The sequence below is a fragment of the Lampris incognitus genome, chromosome 21 (genome assembly GCF_029633865.1).
Source record: "Lampris incognitus isolate fLamInc1 chromosome 21, fLamInc1.hap2, whole genome shotgun sequence".
NCBI lineage: Eukaryota > Metazoa > Chordata > Actinopteri > Lampriformes > Lampridae > Lampris > Lampris incognitus.
The window spans coordinates 472,805-493,770 of record NC_079231.1 but is presented as its reverse complement, the minus strand read 5'-3'; the positions used below and the strand labels follow the sequence as shown (position 1 = coordinate 493,770).

General features: G+C 41.6%; 1 protein-coding gene across 2 annotated transcripts in view; it reads left to right on the top strand.

Moving 5' to 3' along the window:
• The window catches only part of LOC130131332 (formin-like protein 2), a 214,405-nt gene that overhangs the window by 36,056 nt on the left and 157,383 nt on the right, over positions 1-20,966 (top strand). For both annotated transcript variants that reach the window (XM_056300987.1, XM_056300986.1), the window contains exons 6-8: positions 8,375-8,524; positions 10,780-10,906; positions 19,314-19,390. In XM_056300987.1, coding sequence (XP_056156962.1) covers positions 8,375-8,524; positions 10,780-10,906; positions 19,314-19,390 — 354 coding nt within the window. The remainder of the gene's footprint in view (positions 1-8,374; positions 8,525-10,779; positions 10,907-19,313; positions 19,391-20,966) is intronic.

Below are 20,966 nucleotides of genomic sequence, written 5' to 3'. Positions count from 1 at the left end.
TCACCGACTGCTTCAATTTAATCGTTCCGAATTCTGTTTGACAAGCCAGACAACACAGTGGATGTCTCCAAATGTCTAGCTAACCTTTCATCTTTCTCAGCAAAAGCATGTAATAGTTCTGCAACGATTAGAAGAGCTTGTACTCTCATCGTTACCATGAAATGCCAGTTCCTGTTTGGCTAGGAAGCAGGTTGCTGCATTAATGAGGTCTTTTAAAACCTCCCGGGTTTCCTTTACCTTAGCATTGTGGACGGAAATGTTTAGTCTCCGTTGTTCATCCAAAGCCAGATCTATTCTTGAAGATCCAAAAGTTTTCAAAGCAATTTGGCTTTGAATATGAGTAGTTGATCTTTCATGTTTGCTGAGGCTTCTTGGTAGATTTTCAAGTCACAAAACCCTGTGTTAGTCAGTCCAGACATTGTCGCATGTTGAGAACAAAAGAGCGGGAAAGCAGAAAAGGCGGTTTCTTGTAGCACAGCCACACAGCCAGTCTTTTCGGGTGTACCACCACTCCGTTTGAAAAGAGTGAGTTATCTTCTGTGCCGTTGTTTGAAGCAAACCTTTTAGTTGCTCCGGCGGCATTGGTCCTCCATCATTTATCACTTCGCTTTTTGATTGAAAGTCCAGTTTTGAGAAACTTTTGAGCTCAGATAGAGAATCTACCAGTCAGAATTTTTTTTTCAAAATAAACGAACTGCTGTAGTGAACTTGACTCTGCATTAAAGAAGAGCAACAGCAGAAGAAGAAAGCATCCCGTAAACCCAAGGGCTCACGCATACTCCCCCTTCAGTGAGGCAGAGGTACTGGCTGCCTCATCTCGTGTTTTTTCGGTGCGGTTTTATGTCAGATCAGCAAGACTAAATATGTTATACACATACATGAAATACATTAACTATTTTAAGGAAAGTGAGGACATATGATAAAAGTGTCTACAAACATTACATTGGTGACAAAGAGTGAGAAAGCAAAAGGCACGCGCTCAACCCAGTTTGTGAGGGATTGCACATCCGAGGTGAGGCTCCACTCCTCGCTGCCTCAACTCGCGTATTTCCCCTCTAATTGAACAGGAAATATGCAAATTCAGCGATTTTAATAATACAAATTATTTAAATTATTGGAATTGTACATAAATTACATTTATAGCACAGATCAGTAGACAAATATTAATATTTATTTTATTTTATCATCATTTGTTTTTTCTTTTCATGATGACCTGCCTCCCCTGACCGCACGTCCCTGATCTTCACCATGGTCAGTATCTTTCTTGTCTTGGTGTCTAGTCTCTTGATGTCGTTCAGTTTCCAACTGATGATGTTGAAGCTGTATGTCACTACAGGTGTCACTAGGGTGTTGATAGCTTTAATTCTGTTCGCCACATTGAGTTCACTCTTCAGTACCATACACACTCTCCTGTGGTACTCTTTCCGGATCTTCTCCTTCATGGTTGAGTGTTGTATGCCGTGTCCTTCATTCACTCCTAGGTACTTGTATGTACCATCTTGGTCTAGCTCTTTGATTATGGTGTCAGTGTCAAGGTCTAAATCTGCAGTCTTGGTAAGTCTTCCTTTCTTGAAAGTGGCTTTGGCACACTTGTCGAGTCTGAATTCCATCTTGATGTCGTCGCTAAAGGTCTTGACAATGGTGAGTAGACCCTTCTACTGATTGTCGTCCTTGGTAAATATCTTGAGGTTGTCAATGTGGAACAGGTGGGTCAGTTTTCCATTCTGTGATTTGTACCCATAGCTGCGGTTGTTCAGTAGATTGCTGAGTGGCACTAGTGCAAGGCAGAAGAGCAGTGGTGATAGTGAGTCCGCTTGGAAGATTCTGCTTCTGATGTTGATCGGTCTCGATGTTAATGATCCTTCTGCATGATGGAGATTCAGGGTGGTCTTCCAGGTCTTCATGCTCTCCATGATGATGATGATGATGATTTTATTATTATTATTATTATTTTTTCATTAAGGCAGCTGGTTGGAAAAACGGGCATTGGTTCAATTAATTCAAACCTTCCAATGACCGAACGGATTCTCATGAACTGCCCCCTAAGATTTAGTCTCACTCAGAGTATGATGACAAACTCTTTAACTTCGTTTTCTGAATGAAAAAAAAATCTGAAGTTGAGTTGTCTATTAAAATGTAAAGTTTTAATGCAGCTTTTTTGTTATTTAACCTATAAGCAGATCAACAACTTTTATGGGAGTGGAGGTCTCATACTGTTTTTTGTGGTTTAAAGTGTAAAAAAAAAAGAAAAGTAAAAGTTAATAAGCCATACTTGAAATAAATAAGCTTGACTAATTTGATCTTGATTTTAGTGTTGTGTCACTGCAACTTAAAATCAAATATACTATACACTTTGTTTCTCTCATCACGATAAAAATTCTCAAAAACATGAAGAGCCAAGTAGAGTATTTCATATCAATACATTTCTGCAATTACTTGTATAGGATTTGGACTATGTCAGTATTGTGTCCCTCATATTATATTTTCATATTCATTAGTTCATGTATTGATAGAGTTAAAATAGATTTAGCAAACGATTGCTTTAATGCTTTACTGGTGTCAGGAAACTGAGGTTGTTCCCAGTTCTGTGGTCAATACCCCCACCTAGTGGTAGAAAAACTTACATTACAAGTAAGTTGTGTTTTGGTAGCCATTTTAGTTTGAGCAGACAGAGTGGATGGATAGTGTTACGTGCATCTGTCTTTTCCTTTGTCTGCTGCCCTTGACACGGGATAATCTTTTTACAAAATATAGTTTCTCAGTAAAAGCTCTGAAGAACTCAACACGGTCTCCTTAGTACTTGTTGGAGCCATTTGTTTAGCTCGCTGTCTAGGCTATGTTTAGAGCCTACGTAATGATGACGTCAGGGCGTCAGCTGGAGGCAAAGCCAAGCCACGTTAAATAAGCGTCACGTGCTCAGGCAGCGTACATCATCTAGCTAGCTAGCGTTAGCCAACATGCCTCCATGCTGTGTTTCTGGGGGCCAGAATCGAAGAAGTAATAAACTAAACTTGAAGTTTGATCGCATATCAGCTGCCACTCCCAGTCAAAATGATCGTCGACAACTGTGGTTAAACGCGATAAGACGAAAGGACTGGACTGAGGAGATTATCAGAAATGCTGGTGTTTGTAGCGCACCCTTCATATCGGGTAAGTCATGTAACGTTAAACTATGCTTTTGTCTGTTGTAGGTATGGACACGTGTCTAAAGGGTTGTCATGCCCACTTAACATTAATCAGAAAGTGGGGACTAGGAGGAATAACGCTGGGTGATTTCTCTTCTCTCCCAATGAGATGTAGGTTACTTACACAGCCTTGCATGTGCAGTTCGCTGTCAAGATGTGGCCGTTTGTTCTGTTTACAGTAACCCCAGGGTGATACGTGGTTGTCTTGTGGCCTTGCCGCTGGCTGGGGAGAACTTCAGATCGCACAACACAAAACTCACTTATTAAATCTTTGTACTTCAAGTCCTGTAGATGACCATTCAGGGCATAGTTATAAGCTTCTAAAGATTTATACGCCCTCACTTTCTAGTATACACGCTTGGTTTCTCTATCAGGTAGGTGTGAATGTCTGGCCACTCCATGGTAAGTAATCCTGTCAAAGCGTCCATCCACTGAGTGAGCGTGTATGGGTCGGCCGGTCTGGTCCCGTTGGTTAATGTTAACCTTTTCAAGTAAGACTCGTGGTCCTGGGGAGAAAGCAACTGTACATTTTCAGAAATACGCATTTCTTCGTCCGTCGTAAATATACAAGCTAATAAAACTTGCTAGCCGGCAGCTAGCTACCTAACGGCTTCCCTTAAATGTCTCTGAGGGGAATGTTTTGCCTCCAGCTGAGCTCCGCCCACAGAAAAACGTCACTATGTTTACTAACAGAAAAGGGCTCTATAGCTAAGGGCAGAAGAGTAAAAAGATTTGTCAACACCTCAAGTGCATCACCTAGGACTTGAGACACGTCACCTCCAACACCAGCAAAGATGTCCTAGGCAGGAGGTACCCCCCCCCCCCCGAGATGGATGTCAGGTCAGAGTGCAAATCATTGGCTTTACGCCGATCAAGCAGCTCAACTACAAGTCAGGCTGAAGCACAAGCAAACGGCAAACGCCAAATAGACATGGAGGTCGAGAAGGCACACACTGAGGCAACGCTAAACGCTCTGAAGCAGGAGGGTGAGGCTGAAGCGGCACTTGCCACAGCTAGGGTCCTGGAGGCTGTGGCTGAAGACCCACCTAATCCTCTTGAGCTCGTCAGTGCAGGCATCCCTGTTGCAACACCTGTTTCGATCAGGCACACTGAAGAATATGTAAATACCCACTTCTACACGACCATGATATAAAGAAGAGAGAAAGGATGATATGGAACGACAGTCTGACCACGGCGACACGCACAACCTGGATCAGAGTGCGCCGCACCCAGTCGCTGTGTACATACATCGGTGTAGTACAGACTCTTCAACCACGTGGCAGCCTAACCATTCCCCACCTAATCCACCTAGCCACATCAGAAAAGACAATGCCCACTTTCAAAGTAGATCATTGCCCAGACAGACTGAAACATCAGAACTTGCTGCCTACCTTGCACGTCGTGATCTCCTGACGGCAGAGTTAAAGGTTTTTGACAATAGGCAAGAGACCTATGTATCCTGGAGGTCTATGTTTTGCAATGCTATCAAAAGCCTAAACCTCAAGGCCAGTGAAGAGCTTGATTTACTTACCAAGTGGCTTGGTGGGGAGTCTCTTCAACAAGCCCTGAGGATTAGAGCTGTCCATGTGAATAATCCAGAACCGGGCTTTCAGCGTTTATGGCAATGGCTAGACAAGAATTATGGGTCATCAGAGGCAATTGAAGCATCTCTGTTCAAACGTCTGGAGAGTTTTCCCAGGGTTTTCCATAAGGGCAACCACCTTTTGCAAGTGCGTGCAGATCTTCTTCTTGAGCTTGAAGCTGCGAAAAATGAAGGTTATCTGCCAGGCCTCCGTTTTGTTGACACATCAAGAGGAATAAATCCAATAGTGGAAAAGCTTCCACACAACCTCCAAGAGTCGTGGGTCAAACAAAGGTGAAGATATAAGAAAGGCCATAATGCTCTTTATCCACCTTTTTCTTACTTTGTCCAGTTTGTGAATGGCCATGCTGAAATGAGAACAGACCCCAGCTTTGCATTACAAGGCTACAGCACACTGCCTCTCAAAGTAGAAAAGATGCCAGTAATGCAAATAAAATTCAGGGTTCTTGTCACAGCGAACAAAACAGAGGTTGGTGCTCCTGACAACGATGTTAACGCATGCTCTCTTGGTCCAGACAAACAGTGTCCCATTCACAGGAAGCCACATTCACTTGCCAAATGTAGGGGATTTAGAATGAAGACACTGGATGAGAGGAAACGTTTACTCAACGAACACTCAATCGGCTACAAGTGTTGCTTATCCACACACCACAGGGCCAAGGACTGTAAGGCAGCAATTCACTGTTCAGAGTGCAACAGCCATGGCCACGTTGCAGCTATGCATGCTGGCTCACCCACATGGTCACCTAAAGAGTCTGACACATCACCAGGACACCATGGCGGGGAGAATGACAGCCCAAACTCCACAGTGACCATATCCAGCTGCACAGAGGTATGTGGAAAGGGGCTTCAAGGAAAGTCATGTTCTTAAATTTGCCTGGTCAAGGTGTACTCCAGTGCATTTCCTGAAAAGAAGAGGAACATGTATGTGATGTTACATGACTAAAGCAATGTGTCGCTGGCAAGGTCTTCCTTTTTTGATATGTTTGGTATACAAGGTGAAGCCCTCTCATACACAATGATGACATGCTCCAGCATAACAGACCCCAGTGGACGAAGAGCCCACGGCTTTGTCATTGAGGGTGTGGATGGAAAAGTATCCATGTCGTTGCCTATTCTCACCGAATGTAACCAAATCCGAGACAACAGAAGGGAGATACCTACCCCAGAGGCCGCTGCTGCTCACCCTCATCTTCAGCCCATTGCATCACAGATACCTCCACTGGCTCCATCAGCAGACATTCTTCTCCTCCTGGGCCAGGATATCATTCGGGCTCACAGCATTCGCAGTCAGGTAAACGGCCCACATGATGCACCTTACGCTCAATGCCTTGATCTAGGATGGGTAATTATATGAGATGTTTGCCTCACAGGAGCCCATAAACCCACTGTGAACTCTTTCAAGACAAGTATACTTGACAATGGATGACCCAGCTTTCTCTCTCCTTGTGAAAACAGAATCCATACTAAAGAGAGGTTCACAGAGAAATGTCCCTTCTTTGAAAACACACAGGCCCATCAGCGGCATTACTTGCCCACTCATCTAAATCCAGCTGATCACGCCACTCAAACATTACCTGCTGAGCATCTGTCGTCGCTCTCTACATGGCTGAGTGGACCTGCTTTCCTCACTGACTCAAAGCAAAGTCAAATACAGGAGGAACCCTTTGACCTTGTTGACCCTGAGACTGATTCTGAACTGCGTCCAGAGGTCATGACCTGTGCCACCGCCCTGTCAAAAAGTAAACTTGGAAGTGCTAGATTTGAAAGATTCTCAAGCTGGAGTCTTCTGTTGAGAGCTGTTCCTAGGCTGCAACACATCGCCAAGTCCTTCAAACGTGGACCAGAGAGCGCCTGTCATGGATGGCATGAGTGTAGTAAGCACCTTGACCAAGAACAGCTTCACCAGGCCAAAGCCACTATCATTAGCACTGTGCAGAGAGAGGTCTACACAGATGACGTCAAACACATGGAACGAGGTGAGCTCGTCACAAAATCAAGCCCACTTGGCAAGCTGAGTCCATTTATTGATGCAAGTGGAGTTCTTAGAGTCGGTGGTCGGCTGACAAGAGCACAGTTAACATCAGATGAAATGCATCCTATGCTCATTCTCGGAAGACACCACATAGCCCAGCTAATAAGGGGGCACTTTCATGAAAAGGAATGCCACCAGGGTAGACACTTCACTGAAGGGGCCATCAGAGCTGCAGGTTTTTGGATTGTTGGAGGAAACAAAGCTGTAAGCAGGACAATCTTCAACTGCATCACATGCTACAGACTGAGAGGCAAACAACAACAACAAATTATGGCAGACTTACCCAAAATCTTGTCACACCACCGGTACCACCAGGCCAGTTTGAAAGCAGTGACCTATTCAGAGCACAGTGGCGACGCGTGCAGTACCTGGCCAATGTCTTCTGGGGGCAATGGCAGAAAGAATACATCAGTGGGCTCTAAGATCGTCGTAAATGGAGGACAGATAGGCCTAATCTAAAAGTAGGAGACGTGGTCCTGCTGAAAGATAGCCAAGAGAAAAGGAATGACTGGCCTATCAGACTTGTCACCAACACCTTTCCCAGCGAGGGCCGCAGAGTCAGGAAGATAGAGGTCAGGGTTGTCCGAAAGGGTGAGCAAAGACTTTACCTGTGGCCTATAAATGAAGTCATTCTGTTGGTGCCTAAGGACAATTCTTAAGAGACTGTAGACTCCTCATTTTTATGTCCTTTAATATGGTGTGCTTAAGTTAGTTTGGCTTGACATCCTTAAGATGTCAGGCGGGGAGTATTCTGTCCCTCATATTATATTTTCATATTCATTAGTTTATTTATTGATAGAGTTAAAATAGATTTAGCAAACGATTGCTTTAATGCTTTAATGTGTCAGGAAGCTGAGGTTATTCCCAGTTCTGTGGTCAATACTCCCACCTAGTGATAGAAAAACGTACGTTACAAGTAAGTTGTGTTTTGGTAGCCGTTTTAGTTCGAACATTTCAGTTCGTCTGTTCCTTCGTCTACTGCCCTTGACACAGGATAATCTTTTTACAAAATACGATTTCTCAGTAAAAGCTCTGAAGAACTCAACACGGTCTCCTGAGTACTTACTGGAGCCATTTGATTAGCTCGCTGTCTAGGCTATGTAGAGGCATATAGCTGAGGGCAGAAGAGTCAGTGTGATTATTAAATATTTTGTTTGACTCGGGCCCTGTCCAAATACTTCCCCTTAGCCCTACAACCCAGCCCTCGGATTTGCTCCCACGTACTGTATGTGGGCTGTTTTAGGCTGTTTGCATATTTGATGTCAATAGAAACTCGTTAGTGGTGGTATCTAGCTAGTGTTTCACTTATAAGCTAATGTCAATAGAAACTTATTAGCAGTGGTATCGAGCTAGTGTTTCATTTATAAGTTAATTTCAATAGAAACTTATTAGCGGTGGTATCTAGCTAGTGTTTCACTTATAAGCTAATTACGCTGGTGATCACATGTTCTGCGGCACTTAAATAGCTTGTGTGTGTGTGTGTGTGTGTGTGTGTGTGTGTGTGTGTGTGTGTGTGTGTGTGTGTGTGTGTGTGTGTGTGTGTGTGTGTAGATTTGATGGAGAGCTCTCAGAGCCCAGCAGTGAGGCCTCATCAGTTGACTCTCCCTGGAGTCGCTCCATTGAAGACCTCCATGGGGACAGCAACCTTCCCTCCCCCTCCTCTGGAAACAACGTACCAAGAGCCTCACGCCATTCTATCAGGTTTACACGCACACACACACACACACACACACACACACACACACACACACACACACACACACACACACACACCTATATATATATATATATATATATATATTGATGTGTGTGTGTGTGTGTGTGTGTGTGTGTGTGTAAACATGTATGTATGTATGTATGTATGTATGATGTATGTATGGATATGCATGTATACACGTATGTATGTATGTATGTATGTATGTATGTATGTATGTATGTATGTATGTATGTATGTATGTATGTATGTATGTTTTCACACATACATACATATATATATGTGTGTGTGTGTGTATATACATATACATATACAGTGCTGCTTGAAAGTTTGTGAACCCTCCAGACATGGTCACTGTTTTTGTAAAAAACATTAAAATAAGCTTATTACACACACATCCAAATCCCAATTTGTAAAGCACACCTTCCAAATAATGGACACACACACAAAAAGAGATATATTTTCATTATTTAATTCAACAAAGATGGTTTATTTCACAAAAACTGAAAATTTAACATGTGCAAAAGTATGTGAACCCTTGTATTAGTAGCTTGTGGCTCCTCCTTTTGCAGCCATTACTTCAGCCAAACGTCTTCTGTAACCACTAACCAGTCTCTCACATCTGCTTATGGGGCTTTTTGCCCACTCCTCCTTGCAGAACTCAGCCAGTTGAGAGAGGTTGGAGAGATATCTGGTATGTACCAACTTCTTCAGGTCTCGCCACAACATTTCAATTGGATTAAGATCCGGACTTTGACTGGGCCAACCCAGAGTACGAATCCTCTTTCTCTGAAGCCATGCCTTTGTAGTTTTGCTGGAATGCTTTGGGTCATTGTCTTGTTGCATAATCCATTTTCGTCCCAGCTTCAACTCCCTGACTGATGGCAGGAGATTCTGGTCAAGAATTTGTTGATATGCCGGAGAATTCATGGTTCCTTGGATAATATGGAGTCGTCCAGGTCCAGAAGCAGAAAAGCAGCCCCAGACCTTCACATTTGCACCACCATGCTTCACTGTTGGGAGGAGGTTCTTTTCTTCATATGCAGTGTTGGCTTTTCTCCAAACATGTTGGTTTTCATTGTGACCAAATAATTCTATTTTGGACTCGTCTGTCCAGAGAATGGACTTCCAGAAGGTCTCTGGTTTGTCCAAGTGCTCTCTGGCAAAGTTGAAATGGGCAGCTTTGTTCTTTTTTGAGAGCAGAGGCTTCCTTCTAGCAACCCTCCCATGAATGTCATGGCTATTCAATTTCCGTCTGATTGTAGACGCATGTACATTTGTCCCAGATGCTACCAGAGAGGTGTGCAACTCTCTAGAGGTGATGTGTGGGTTGGCCTTTACCTGATTTATTATTTTTCTGGTGCTTCTGGGTGATAGTTCTGATGGGCGTCCACTTCTAGGCAGAGTTGCTGTCATGTTGAAGGCCCTCCATTTGTAAATTATTTGTCTTACAGTGGATGGATGGAGCTGGAATCTCTTGGAGATGGTCTTGTAGCCCTCCCCAGACTGATGGGCTGTCACTACCCTCTTCTTCATGTCCTCGCATATCTCCTTTGCTCTCGGCATTGTTGATTTGTATGGGACCACAGTGGTTTGGTGGGTTTCCTCTCTCTTTTAATTAGTGCAGGCCAAACCCTTTCCCCAGGATGTCTCATTTCATTGGTCTGCTTAAATGATTAATTAAGCACCCAAATGTGTTTCACCCGAGTCTGTTACCTGCTTGACTTAACCAATGCAGCTGGGGGTTCACTTACTTTTGCACATACACTAATTCCATGTTTCATGTAGTTTTTGGGCTACTTAAACAAGTCCCACTAAACAAGTACATGCAACTGATAAACATATATCTGACATGTCATACATAAAAACTGGTGATGATAGAATAAGGAAATCATGGTAAAACAACAGAAACATCTAAACTGCTCATGGGGTTCACATACTTTCAAGCAACACTGTATATAAAACGCTCATAATCTCTTCTTCTAGTCCAACTGACTAATCAAAAGAGACAAAGACTTATACCCCTTTCACACTGGCCAAAAAACCCGCTAATGTCCGCCTTTGGTAAATGTAAATAGGCGGATGTTAGCGGGTTTTTTTGGCCAGTGTGAAAGGGGTATTATTGTGTTGAAAAACAAGTTTAACAAAAAGACACATATGTGTTTCTTTTCTTTTTTGTGCTGGTGTGTATGTGTTGTATTTGTTTGTGTATGTGTCTCTTTATGTGTGTGTGTGTATGTAGCTCCACTCTAGTGACTCGGTCCAACACTCTTCCCAGCCGCCGAACGCTGAAGAACTCAAGACTGGTTTGTAAGAAGGACGACGTGCATGTGTGTGTCATGTGTCTGCGTGCCATCATGAATTACCAGGTAACGCATCACACCACATACATACATACATACATACATACATACATACATACATACATACAAACATACATACATACATACATACATACATACAAACATACACACACACAAACACTCACACGCACACACACACACACACATACATACATACATACACATACATACATACATACATATAAATGTATGTACATACACACACGTATGTACACATGCATACATGCATACATGCATGCATACATACATACATACATACATACATACATATAAACGTACATATAAACATACATCCATACATACATATACACATACCTATACACACACCTATATACATACATACATACATACATACATACATACATACATACATACATACATACATACATACATAATACATGCATATAAAAGCACATGGGTACATACAAACATACATATGTACATATACACACACATACATATAAACGTATATGTACACACACATACATACATACATACAAACATACATACACACATACATACATACACACATATAAACGTACATATGTACATACCTACACACATACATACATATAAACATACATATGTACATACACACATATACATACATACATACATACATATAAATGTACATATAAACATACATACAAAAGTACATACAGGGGTACATACATACATATAAATGTACATACATGCATACACACATACATGCATGCATGCATGCATGCATGCATACATACATACATACATACATACATGATACATGCATATAAAAGTACATGGGTACATACAAACATACATATGTACATATACACACATACATATAAACGTACATATGTACATACCTACACACATACACACATACATACATACATACATACATACATACATACATACATACATACATACATACATATGTACATACACACATATGTATACATGCATACATACATATAAACATACATCCATACATACACACTCACACACATACATACATACATGCATGCATGCATACATACATACAAAAGTACATACAGGGGTACATACATACATATAAATGTACATACTACATACATACATACATACATACATACATACATACACACACACACACACACACACACACGTACACAAACATATGTACATGCATACATACATACATACACACTCATACATAAATACATAATACATGCATATAAAAGTACATAGGTACATACAAACATACATATGTACATATACACGCATACATGTAAACGTATATGTACACACATACATACATACATGCATACATGCATACATACATACATACATACATACATACAAACGTACATATGTACATACCTACACACATACATACATATAAATGTACATATGTACACACACACACACACACACACATACATACATACATACATACATACATACATACATACATACATACATACATACATACAAATGTACATATGTACATACACACACACACACATACATACATACATACAAATGTACATATGTACATACACACACACACACATACACACACACACACACACACACACACACACACACACACACATACATACATACATACATACATACATACATACATACATACATACATTGTTGTTTGTCCGTTGCAGTGATGAGGACCATCTAGTCATCCTGTAGGGGCCGAATTCTGTGGGTGCGAAGATGGCTGGTTAGTCCAATCTGCATCCTGAATGTTCTTTGGCAGTGTGGGCATGGGTTAGTGGGAGTAGTTGGAGGGTTGCTGGCACGGTCTTTCCCTACCTGCCTGCAGCTCTCTGCTGCAGCAATCATGACAGCCTCATATGTGTTTGCACCATTTCGGACAGCTGCACGCCACTCTCCTCTGTTCAAAGCTTTCTGTTCCCATGTGTCGTAGTTGATGGTGAAGGCCTTTAACGAAACATTCAAGGTGTCTTTGAAACGCTTCTTTTGACCACCATGGGAGCGTTTGCCTTGCTTGAGTTCGCCATATAACAGTTTTTCTGGGAGCCGGTGGTCTGGCATGTGAACTACGTGGCTCACCCAATGAAGCTGTGATTGCATGAGGATGGTGTGTATACTCGGCAGTCTTGAGCGAGTGAGGACCTCTGTGTCAGGGATCTTGTCTTACCACTTTATGCCAAGAAGTTTTCTGAGGCTTGTGGTGTGAAAGTGGTTTAGTGTTTTTGCATGGCGTTTTTAAACTGTCCATGTTTCGCAGCTGTAAAGCAGTGTGGTGAGAACTATGGCCCGATACACTTTAATTTTTGTCTCCTGGGTGATGCGTCTCCTGTTCCACACATTCTTGTGGAGTCTGCCAAAAGCAGTACTTGCTTTAGCAAGTCGTGCAGTCATCTCTTCATCAGTGGTGACATATCTGGAGAGAGCTGCCCAGATAAGTGAATTTGTCAGCCGCATTTAATCGATGCCCATTTATGGTGATGTTGGGTACATTGTATGGCTTGCCTGGAGCTGGCTGATGAAGTACTTCAGTCTTTTTTATGTTGATGGTGAGGCCGAAGTTGTTGCAAGCCTCTGAGAACTTTTTTCTAAATTTTATTTCTGATTTTTCCCTTTTTCTCCCATTTTAGTGGCCAATCAATCGCTATTTTAGTTCAAACACCCACCCTTGTACTGCATGCATTTGCCAACTGCATCTCTCCGGCCAGCAGTCTCGAAGGAGACGCCTCGCCACTTTCGTGACAAGGCAAATCCAGGCCGAACCACTGCTTTTCCTGACACACAGAGACACATTCATGTGACGAACACAAGCCCACTCTGCCCCCCTCCCGAAGACAGCGTTGCCAATTATTGCTGCTTCATCGAGTCCGGCCATAGTTGGATCTGACGAGACCGGGGCGCAAACCCCGGTCCCCAGTGGGCAACTGCATCAACACAAAGCCGATGCTTAGACCGCTACACCACCGTGGACCCCTCTGAGAACTTATTGATACTATGTTGCATGTTGGCTTCGGATGTAGCGTTGAGGGCGCAGTCATCGGCAAACAGAAGATTGTTGATGGTTGCTGTTTTAACTAAGGTTTTTGCTTTAAGCCGCTGAAGGTTGAAGAGAGAGCCATCAAAATGATAATTGACAGCAATGCCAGGTTCCCCTCTCTGAAGGCATCTGACAGCATGGCTGAGAACATAAGGCTGTACAGGGTTGGGGCAAGGACACAGCCTTGATTTACTCCATTAGAGACAGGGAACGGCTCAGATGCAGCTCTGTTGTCTTGGACTCTGGCTAGCATGCCAGTAGTTGTCGTACGATGGTGATGAACTTTTTTGGACATCCGTATTTTGCCAAGATTCTCCAAAGGCCGTCTCTGCAGACAGTATCAAAGGCCTTGGTCAGATTGACAGAAGTGGAGTACAGGTCAACATTTTGTTCTTGGCATTTTTCTTGAAGCTGGCGGGCAGCAAATACCATGTCTATGGTCACGTGTTCTTTCCGGAATCCACATTGACTCTCAGGTAGACGTCCTGTCTCGAAGTGTGCGCTGAGGCGATTTAATAAAACTCTTTCACATGATTGGCGATTTCCCTTGCGCTGATAGAGGTGGATAATTGAGGCATCTTTAAAGTCCAGAGGTACTGTTTCAGTTTGCCATATGAGATGAAACAACTGCTAAAGTTTCTTAGCAATCACAGGCCCTCCTTCTTTATAAATTTCAGCTGGGATGGAGTCTGAGCCAGGCGCTTTTCCACTTAACAACTGTCCGATTGCATGAAGCGTCTCCTCCATTGTTGGAAGGGTGCTCAGCGTCTCATCAGATGGAATTTGGGGTAGTCGATCGATGGCTTCATAGTTGATGGTAGAAGGGCGATTCAAAACATTGCTGAAGTGTTCAGCCCATCTTTCAAGAACTTCCCCTTTGTCTGTGATTAGTGTTGTCCCGTCTGCGCTGAGGAGCGGGGGTGAGCCAGCGATGGAAGGACTGTGGACTTCTTTCAGGCCATTGTAGAAGTTTTTCATGTAATAACAGGAAGTACCACAGGAAGGTGCTGCTGTGGTCACAGTTAAGTAGGAGCGGCCATATGCTTGCATATGTAACAGGAAACCATGTGCAAGGTCCTACCTAACAAGCTAAGTGATGGAGCCACGGTGATCACTACACCAGGAAGCGAGAGGCCACTGCACCGCTTCGCATTCCTTTTGGCAAGTAGGACATCTGGCCCAATACTTGCCACCTTCCATACATACCTACATACACTATATGTAAAAAAGTATTGGGACACACCTGTTAATCACTGAATCCAGGTGTTTCATTCAGACACATTGCCACCGGTGTATAAATCCAGCAGCTAGCCCCATGCAGTCTGCATTTACAAACATGTGTGAAAGAATGGGTCGTTCTGAAGAGCTCAGTGAATTCAAGCGTAGTACTGTCATAGGATGCCACCTTTGCAACAAGTCAGTTCGTGAAATTTCTTCCCTGCTGGATATTCCACAGTCAACTGTAAGTGGTATTATTGAAAAGTGGAAGCGTTTAGGGACAACAGCAACTCAGCCACGAAGTGGCAGACCACGTAAAGTCACACAGCAGTGCTGAGGTGTATAGTGCATAAAAATCACCAACGCTTTGTTGACTCAGTAACTGCAGAGTTCCAAACATCCTCTGGCATTAACATCAGCACAAAAACTGTGCACCGGGAGCTTCATGGAATGGGTTTCCATGGCCGAGCAGCTGCATGCAAGCCTTACATCACCAAGCACAATGCCAAGTGTCAGATGGAGTGGTGTAAAGCACGCTGCCACTGGACTCTGGAGCAGTGGAAATGTGTTCTGTGGAGTGATGAATCACGCTTCTCTGTCTGGCAGTCTGATGGACCAGTCTGGGTTTGGTGGATACCAGGAAAACATTACCTGCCTGACTGCATTGTGCCAACTGTACAGTTTGGTGGAGGAGGGATAATGGTATGGGGCTGTTTTTCAGGGGTTGGAGCCAGGCCCCTTACTTCCAGTGAAGGGAAAACTTAATGCTTCAGCATACTAAGACATTTTGGACAATTCTATGCGTCCAACTTTGTGGGAACAGTTTGGGGAGGGCCCTTTTCTGTTCCAGCATGACTGTGCCCCAGTGCACAAAGCAAGGTCCGTCAAGACATGCATGGTTGGGTGAGTTTGGTGTGGAAGAACTTGACTGGTCCGCACAGAGCCCTGACCTCACCGCATCGAACACCTTTGGGATGAACTAGAACGAAGATTGTGAGCCAGGTGTTCTCGTCCAACATCAGTGCCTGACCTCACAAATGCTCTTCTGGATGAATGGGCAAAAATTCCCACAGACACACTCCAAAACCTTGTGGAAAACCTTCCGAAAAGAGTGGAAGCTGTTATAGCTGCAAAGGGGGGGACCAACTCCATATTAATGCCTATGGATTTAGAATGGGATGGCATAATTTTGATTTGATTTGATTTGATTTGATTTATTGGTTTGCACAAAAACACAACAATCAAGTACATAAATACATCTTTCACAAGGAAAGAGAGAAAAAAAGGATGTGCTGGGGAGGAAAGAAACCCGAGGAGGGCTTATAATGAAGCCTCACCATATCAGTAAATGTTAATCATGACAAAAAATAATAAATACAGAATACATAAATAAAAAAATAAAACAAACACACAAGCCAAATAAAAGTAAAAAATTAAGATAAAGTAAAAGAGGAAGAAACAGCAGACGCATAGTTGCAATGCTGATGCCTAGCATCTAATTACCCACCTGAGCACACAATTTCTCTTTTCATTTCCTTTTAAAGCCCGGTAGGGAGGGTGAGCTGCCTAGTAGATGTAAATGGGCATTCCACAATAAAACACCTCTGTATTTCATAGAATGCTGCCCTCTTGTGGCGTGACAACGGGGAACATGCAAATGATTTGCTTGTCTTGTTGAATAAGAATGAAAATTGGAATTTTTGCAAACATATCGTTGGAAGTGGTCTGGTAGGATGTTGGAAGTGGTCTGCTAGGATGTAGCCTTGATATTTCGCCTTGTAAATGAAGATACATGTTAGCAGGATGTTAATATCAAAGATAGTTAGTATTTTAAGTTTACAAAATAGAGGTGAGGACGGGTCCCTGGGCATGAGGGTTTTACAGTGTTTATGGGAAAGTACAGGATTTGTGTCATCTGCAAATAAAATGGAGAAAATGGAACTTGATATGGTAGCAAGATCATTGATATAAATAAAAAATAATGGTGGACCAAGAATCAATCCTTGAACCACTCCACAAGACAGTACGGCTCTATTAGACTCCGTTTTTAACAGAGACAATTTGTTGTCTGTCAATCACATAATTTTTTATCCAGTTGAAGACGTTTCCTTGAAAACCCTGTATAGACAGTTTTGATAGTAATATATCATGGTTCACAGTGTGGAAAGCTTTCACGAGGTCTAGGAAGATTCCTATCATCTAATGCAGTGGAGGTTTTGTCAGTAAGTTCTAACAGAGCCATGTATGCAGAGTGGGTTTTGTGGAAGCCGTATTGATGGTTGTATAGTGTGTTATTTGAATTCATATGTTGGAGGATTCTTTTATAGACTAGTGTTTCAAGACTTTTTGAAAAACAGGGTAATATAGAAATTGGGTGGTAGTTGGTAAAAGAGCTTGACTCGTCTGATTTGAAAATGGGCATGACTTTTGCAACCTTAAGGTCACTGGGGACAAAACCAGTTTCTAAAGAGATCGAATAAATGAAGGTTAATGGATCAGTGATGGAGGATTTTACCTCTTTCACAAGGGTAGTTCTGACTTCACCATGTCCTGCCGCTGATGGTTTCAGCTTGTCAATGATGCTTAGTACCTCACAGGAGTCAGGACGGTCAAAGGTATTACATGAAGAAAAACAACCATCAGTATAATCAAGATGCTTAGTACCTCACTGGAGTCAGGACAATCAAATTATTACATGAAGAAAAACCACCATCAATATAATCAAGGTGCGTAGTACCTCACTGGAGTCAGGATGATCAAAGGTATTGCATGAAGAAAAACAACCATCAGTATAATCAAGATGCTTAGTACCTCACTGGAGTCAGGACGATCAAACTATTACATGAAGAAAAGCAACCATCAGTATAATCAAGATGCTTAGTACCTCACTGGAGTCAGGACAATCAAACTATTACATGAAGAAAAACAACCATCAGTATAATCAAGATGCTTAGTACCTCACTGGAGTCAGGATGATCAAAGGTATTACATGAAGAAATACAACCATCAGTATAATCAAGATGCTTAGTACCTCACTGGAGTCAGGACAATCAAACTATTACATGAAGAAAAACAACCATCAGTATAATCAAGATGCTTAGTACCTCACTGGAGTCAGGACGATCAAAGTATTACATGAAGAAAAAACACTGTATAGTGTACATACATACATACATACATACATACAAATGTACCTACATAATACATACATACATACATACATACACACACACACACACACACACACACATACATACACACATACGTGCATATATACAAATGTACGTACGTACTTACGTACATACATACATACATACATACATACATACATACATACATACATACTTATATACATACACACACACACACATACATACATACATACATACATACATACACACACACACACACATACATACACACATACGTGCATATATACAAATGTACGTACGTACTTACGTACATACATACATACATACATACATACTTATATACACACACACACACACACACACATACATACATACATACATACATACACACACACACACACATACATACACACATACGTGCATATATACAAATGTACGTACGTACTTACGTACATACATACATACATACATACATAATTATGTACATATATACATATACACACATATATGTATATATGTACGTGTGTATGTACGTACGTGCATACAGACATACATAAATACATACTTGCATACAAATATACATACATACAAATGTACATACATACATACATACATACATACATACATACATACATACAAATGTACATACGTACGTACATACATACATACAAATATACATACATACAAATATACATACACACATACAAATATATGACATACATACAAATGTATGTACATACATACAAATGTACATACGTACGTACATGCATGCATGCATGCATGCATACAAATATGCGTACATACATGCATACATAGATACATACAAATGTACATATGTACATACAAACAAATGTACATACATACATACATACATACATACATACATACATACATACATACATACATACATACATAGTTGAGTGGGAGAGGAAGTAGGAAATTAAATGTATAACTCTGTTGTTCAAAGCATCCGTCTGCATCATGGACTGTTTTCATTATTGATTACTGTCTGTCTGTCCATCTTCTCTCTCCTCAGTATGGTTTCAATATGGTCATGTCTCACCCTCATGCTGTGAATGAGATCGCCCTCAGTCTCAATAACAGGAACCCAAGGTCAGTTAATGTAACACACGCACACGCACACGCACACACACACACACACACACACACACACAGCACACTACTACAGATTGGTCTACATAATTCCCATCTTAACTACCAAAACAGCTAACATCATAACTCAGGTGGACTCCCTGTCTGCTCTCTCTCTCTCTCTCTCTCTCTCTCTCTCTCTCTCTCTCTCTCTCTCTCTCTCTCTGTCTCTCTCTGTCTCTCTCTCGCTCTCTCTGTCAATTCAATTCAATATGTGCTTTATGGCATGACATACGTTTGTGTACATATTGCCAAAGCATGTAAAACAACAACAACACAACAATGATTACAATAATAACAGCAACAACAACAATGATTATGATATCAAACAACAACAGTAGCAATAGGTATCATCACCCACTGTCTCTCAGGTTGTGGCAGGAAAATATAAATCTTGCTGCAATGCTCGCCGCTGGCCCCCCTCCCAGGACCACCCGCAGCTTACCTGCATCCTCCATTTCCTGCTACTCTGGAATCACATGTTCCAGCTCCTGGACAAAAGCCCGGCACTGTTTTTTACATGTGTCACATTAAAGGAGGAAGTGCCCCTCTGTCTCCACCTCATCTGTCATGCACTGACCACATGTTCGATGCTCTTTTGGCAACCACGTCTTTTGTGTCTCCCCATTTCAATGGCCAGACTGTGGTCATTGAGCCTGTATTTGGTGAGGGTCTGTCGCTGCTTCCTGTCTCTGACAGTTAAGAGATGTTCTTCCATATCATAGTTTGTTTTTAGGGCCCGATAGACTTCTAGTTTGTTTTGAGTTTTGATTTCAGCGTTCCAGTGTTTCAGATAATTGTTCTTGCTTTGTTTTATAGCTGATTTATCCTCATGTTGGTTTGTTTTATAGTCTGATTTATCCTCATGTTGGTTTGTTTTATAGCTGATTTATCCTCATGTTGGTTTGTTTTATAGCTGATTTATCCTCATGTTGGTTTGTTTTATAATCTGATTTATCCTCATGTTGGTTTGTTTTATAGCTGATTTATCCTCATGTTGGTTTGTTTTATAATCTGATTTATCCTCATGTTGGTTTGTTTTATAGCTGATTTATCCTCATGTTGGTTTGTTTTATAGCTGATTTATCCTCATGTTGGTTTGTTTTATAGCTGATTTATCCTCATGTTGGTTTGTTTTATAGCTGATTTATCCTCATGTTGGTTTGTTTTATAGCTGATTTATCCTCATGTTGGTTTGTTTTATAGTCTGATTTATCCTCATGTTGGTTTGTTTTATAGCTGATTTATCCTCATGTTGGTTTGTTTTATAGCTGATTTATCCTCATGTTGGTTTGTTTTATAGCTGATTTATCCTCATGTTGGTTTGTTTTATAATCTGATTTATCCTCATGTTGGTTTGTTTTATAGCTGATTTATCCTCATGTTGGTTTGTTTTATAATCTGATTTATCCTCATGTTGGTTTGTTTTATAGCTGATTTATCCTCATGTTGGTTTGTTTTATAATCTGATTTATCCTCATGTTGGTTTGTTTTATAGCTGATTTATCCTCATGTTGGTTTGTTTTATAGCTGATTT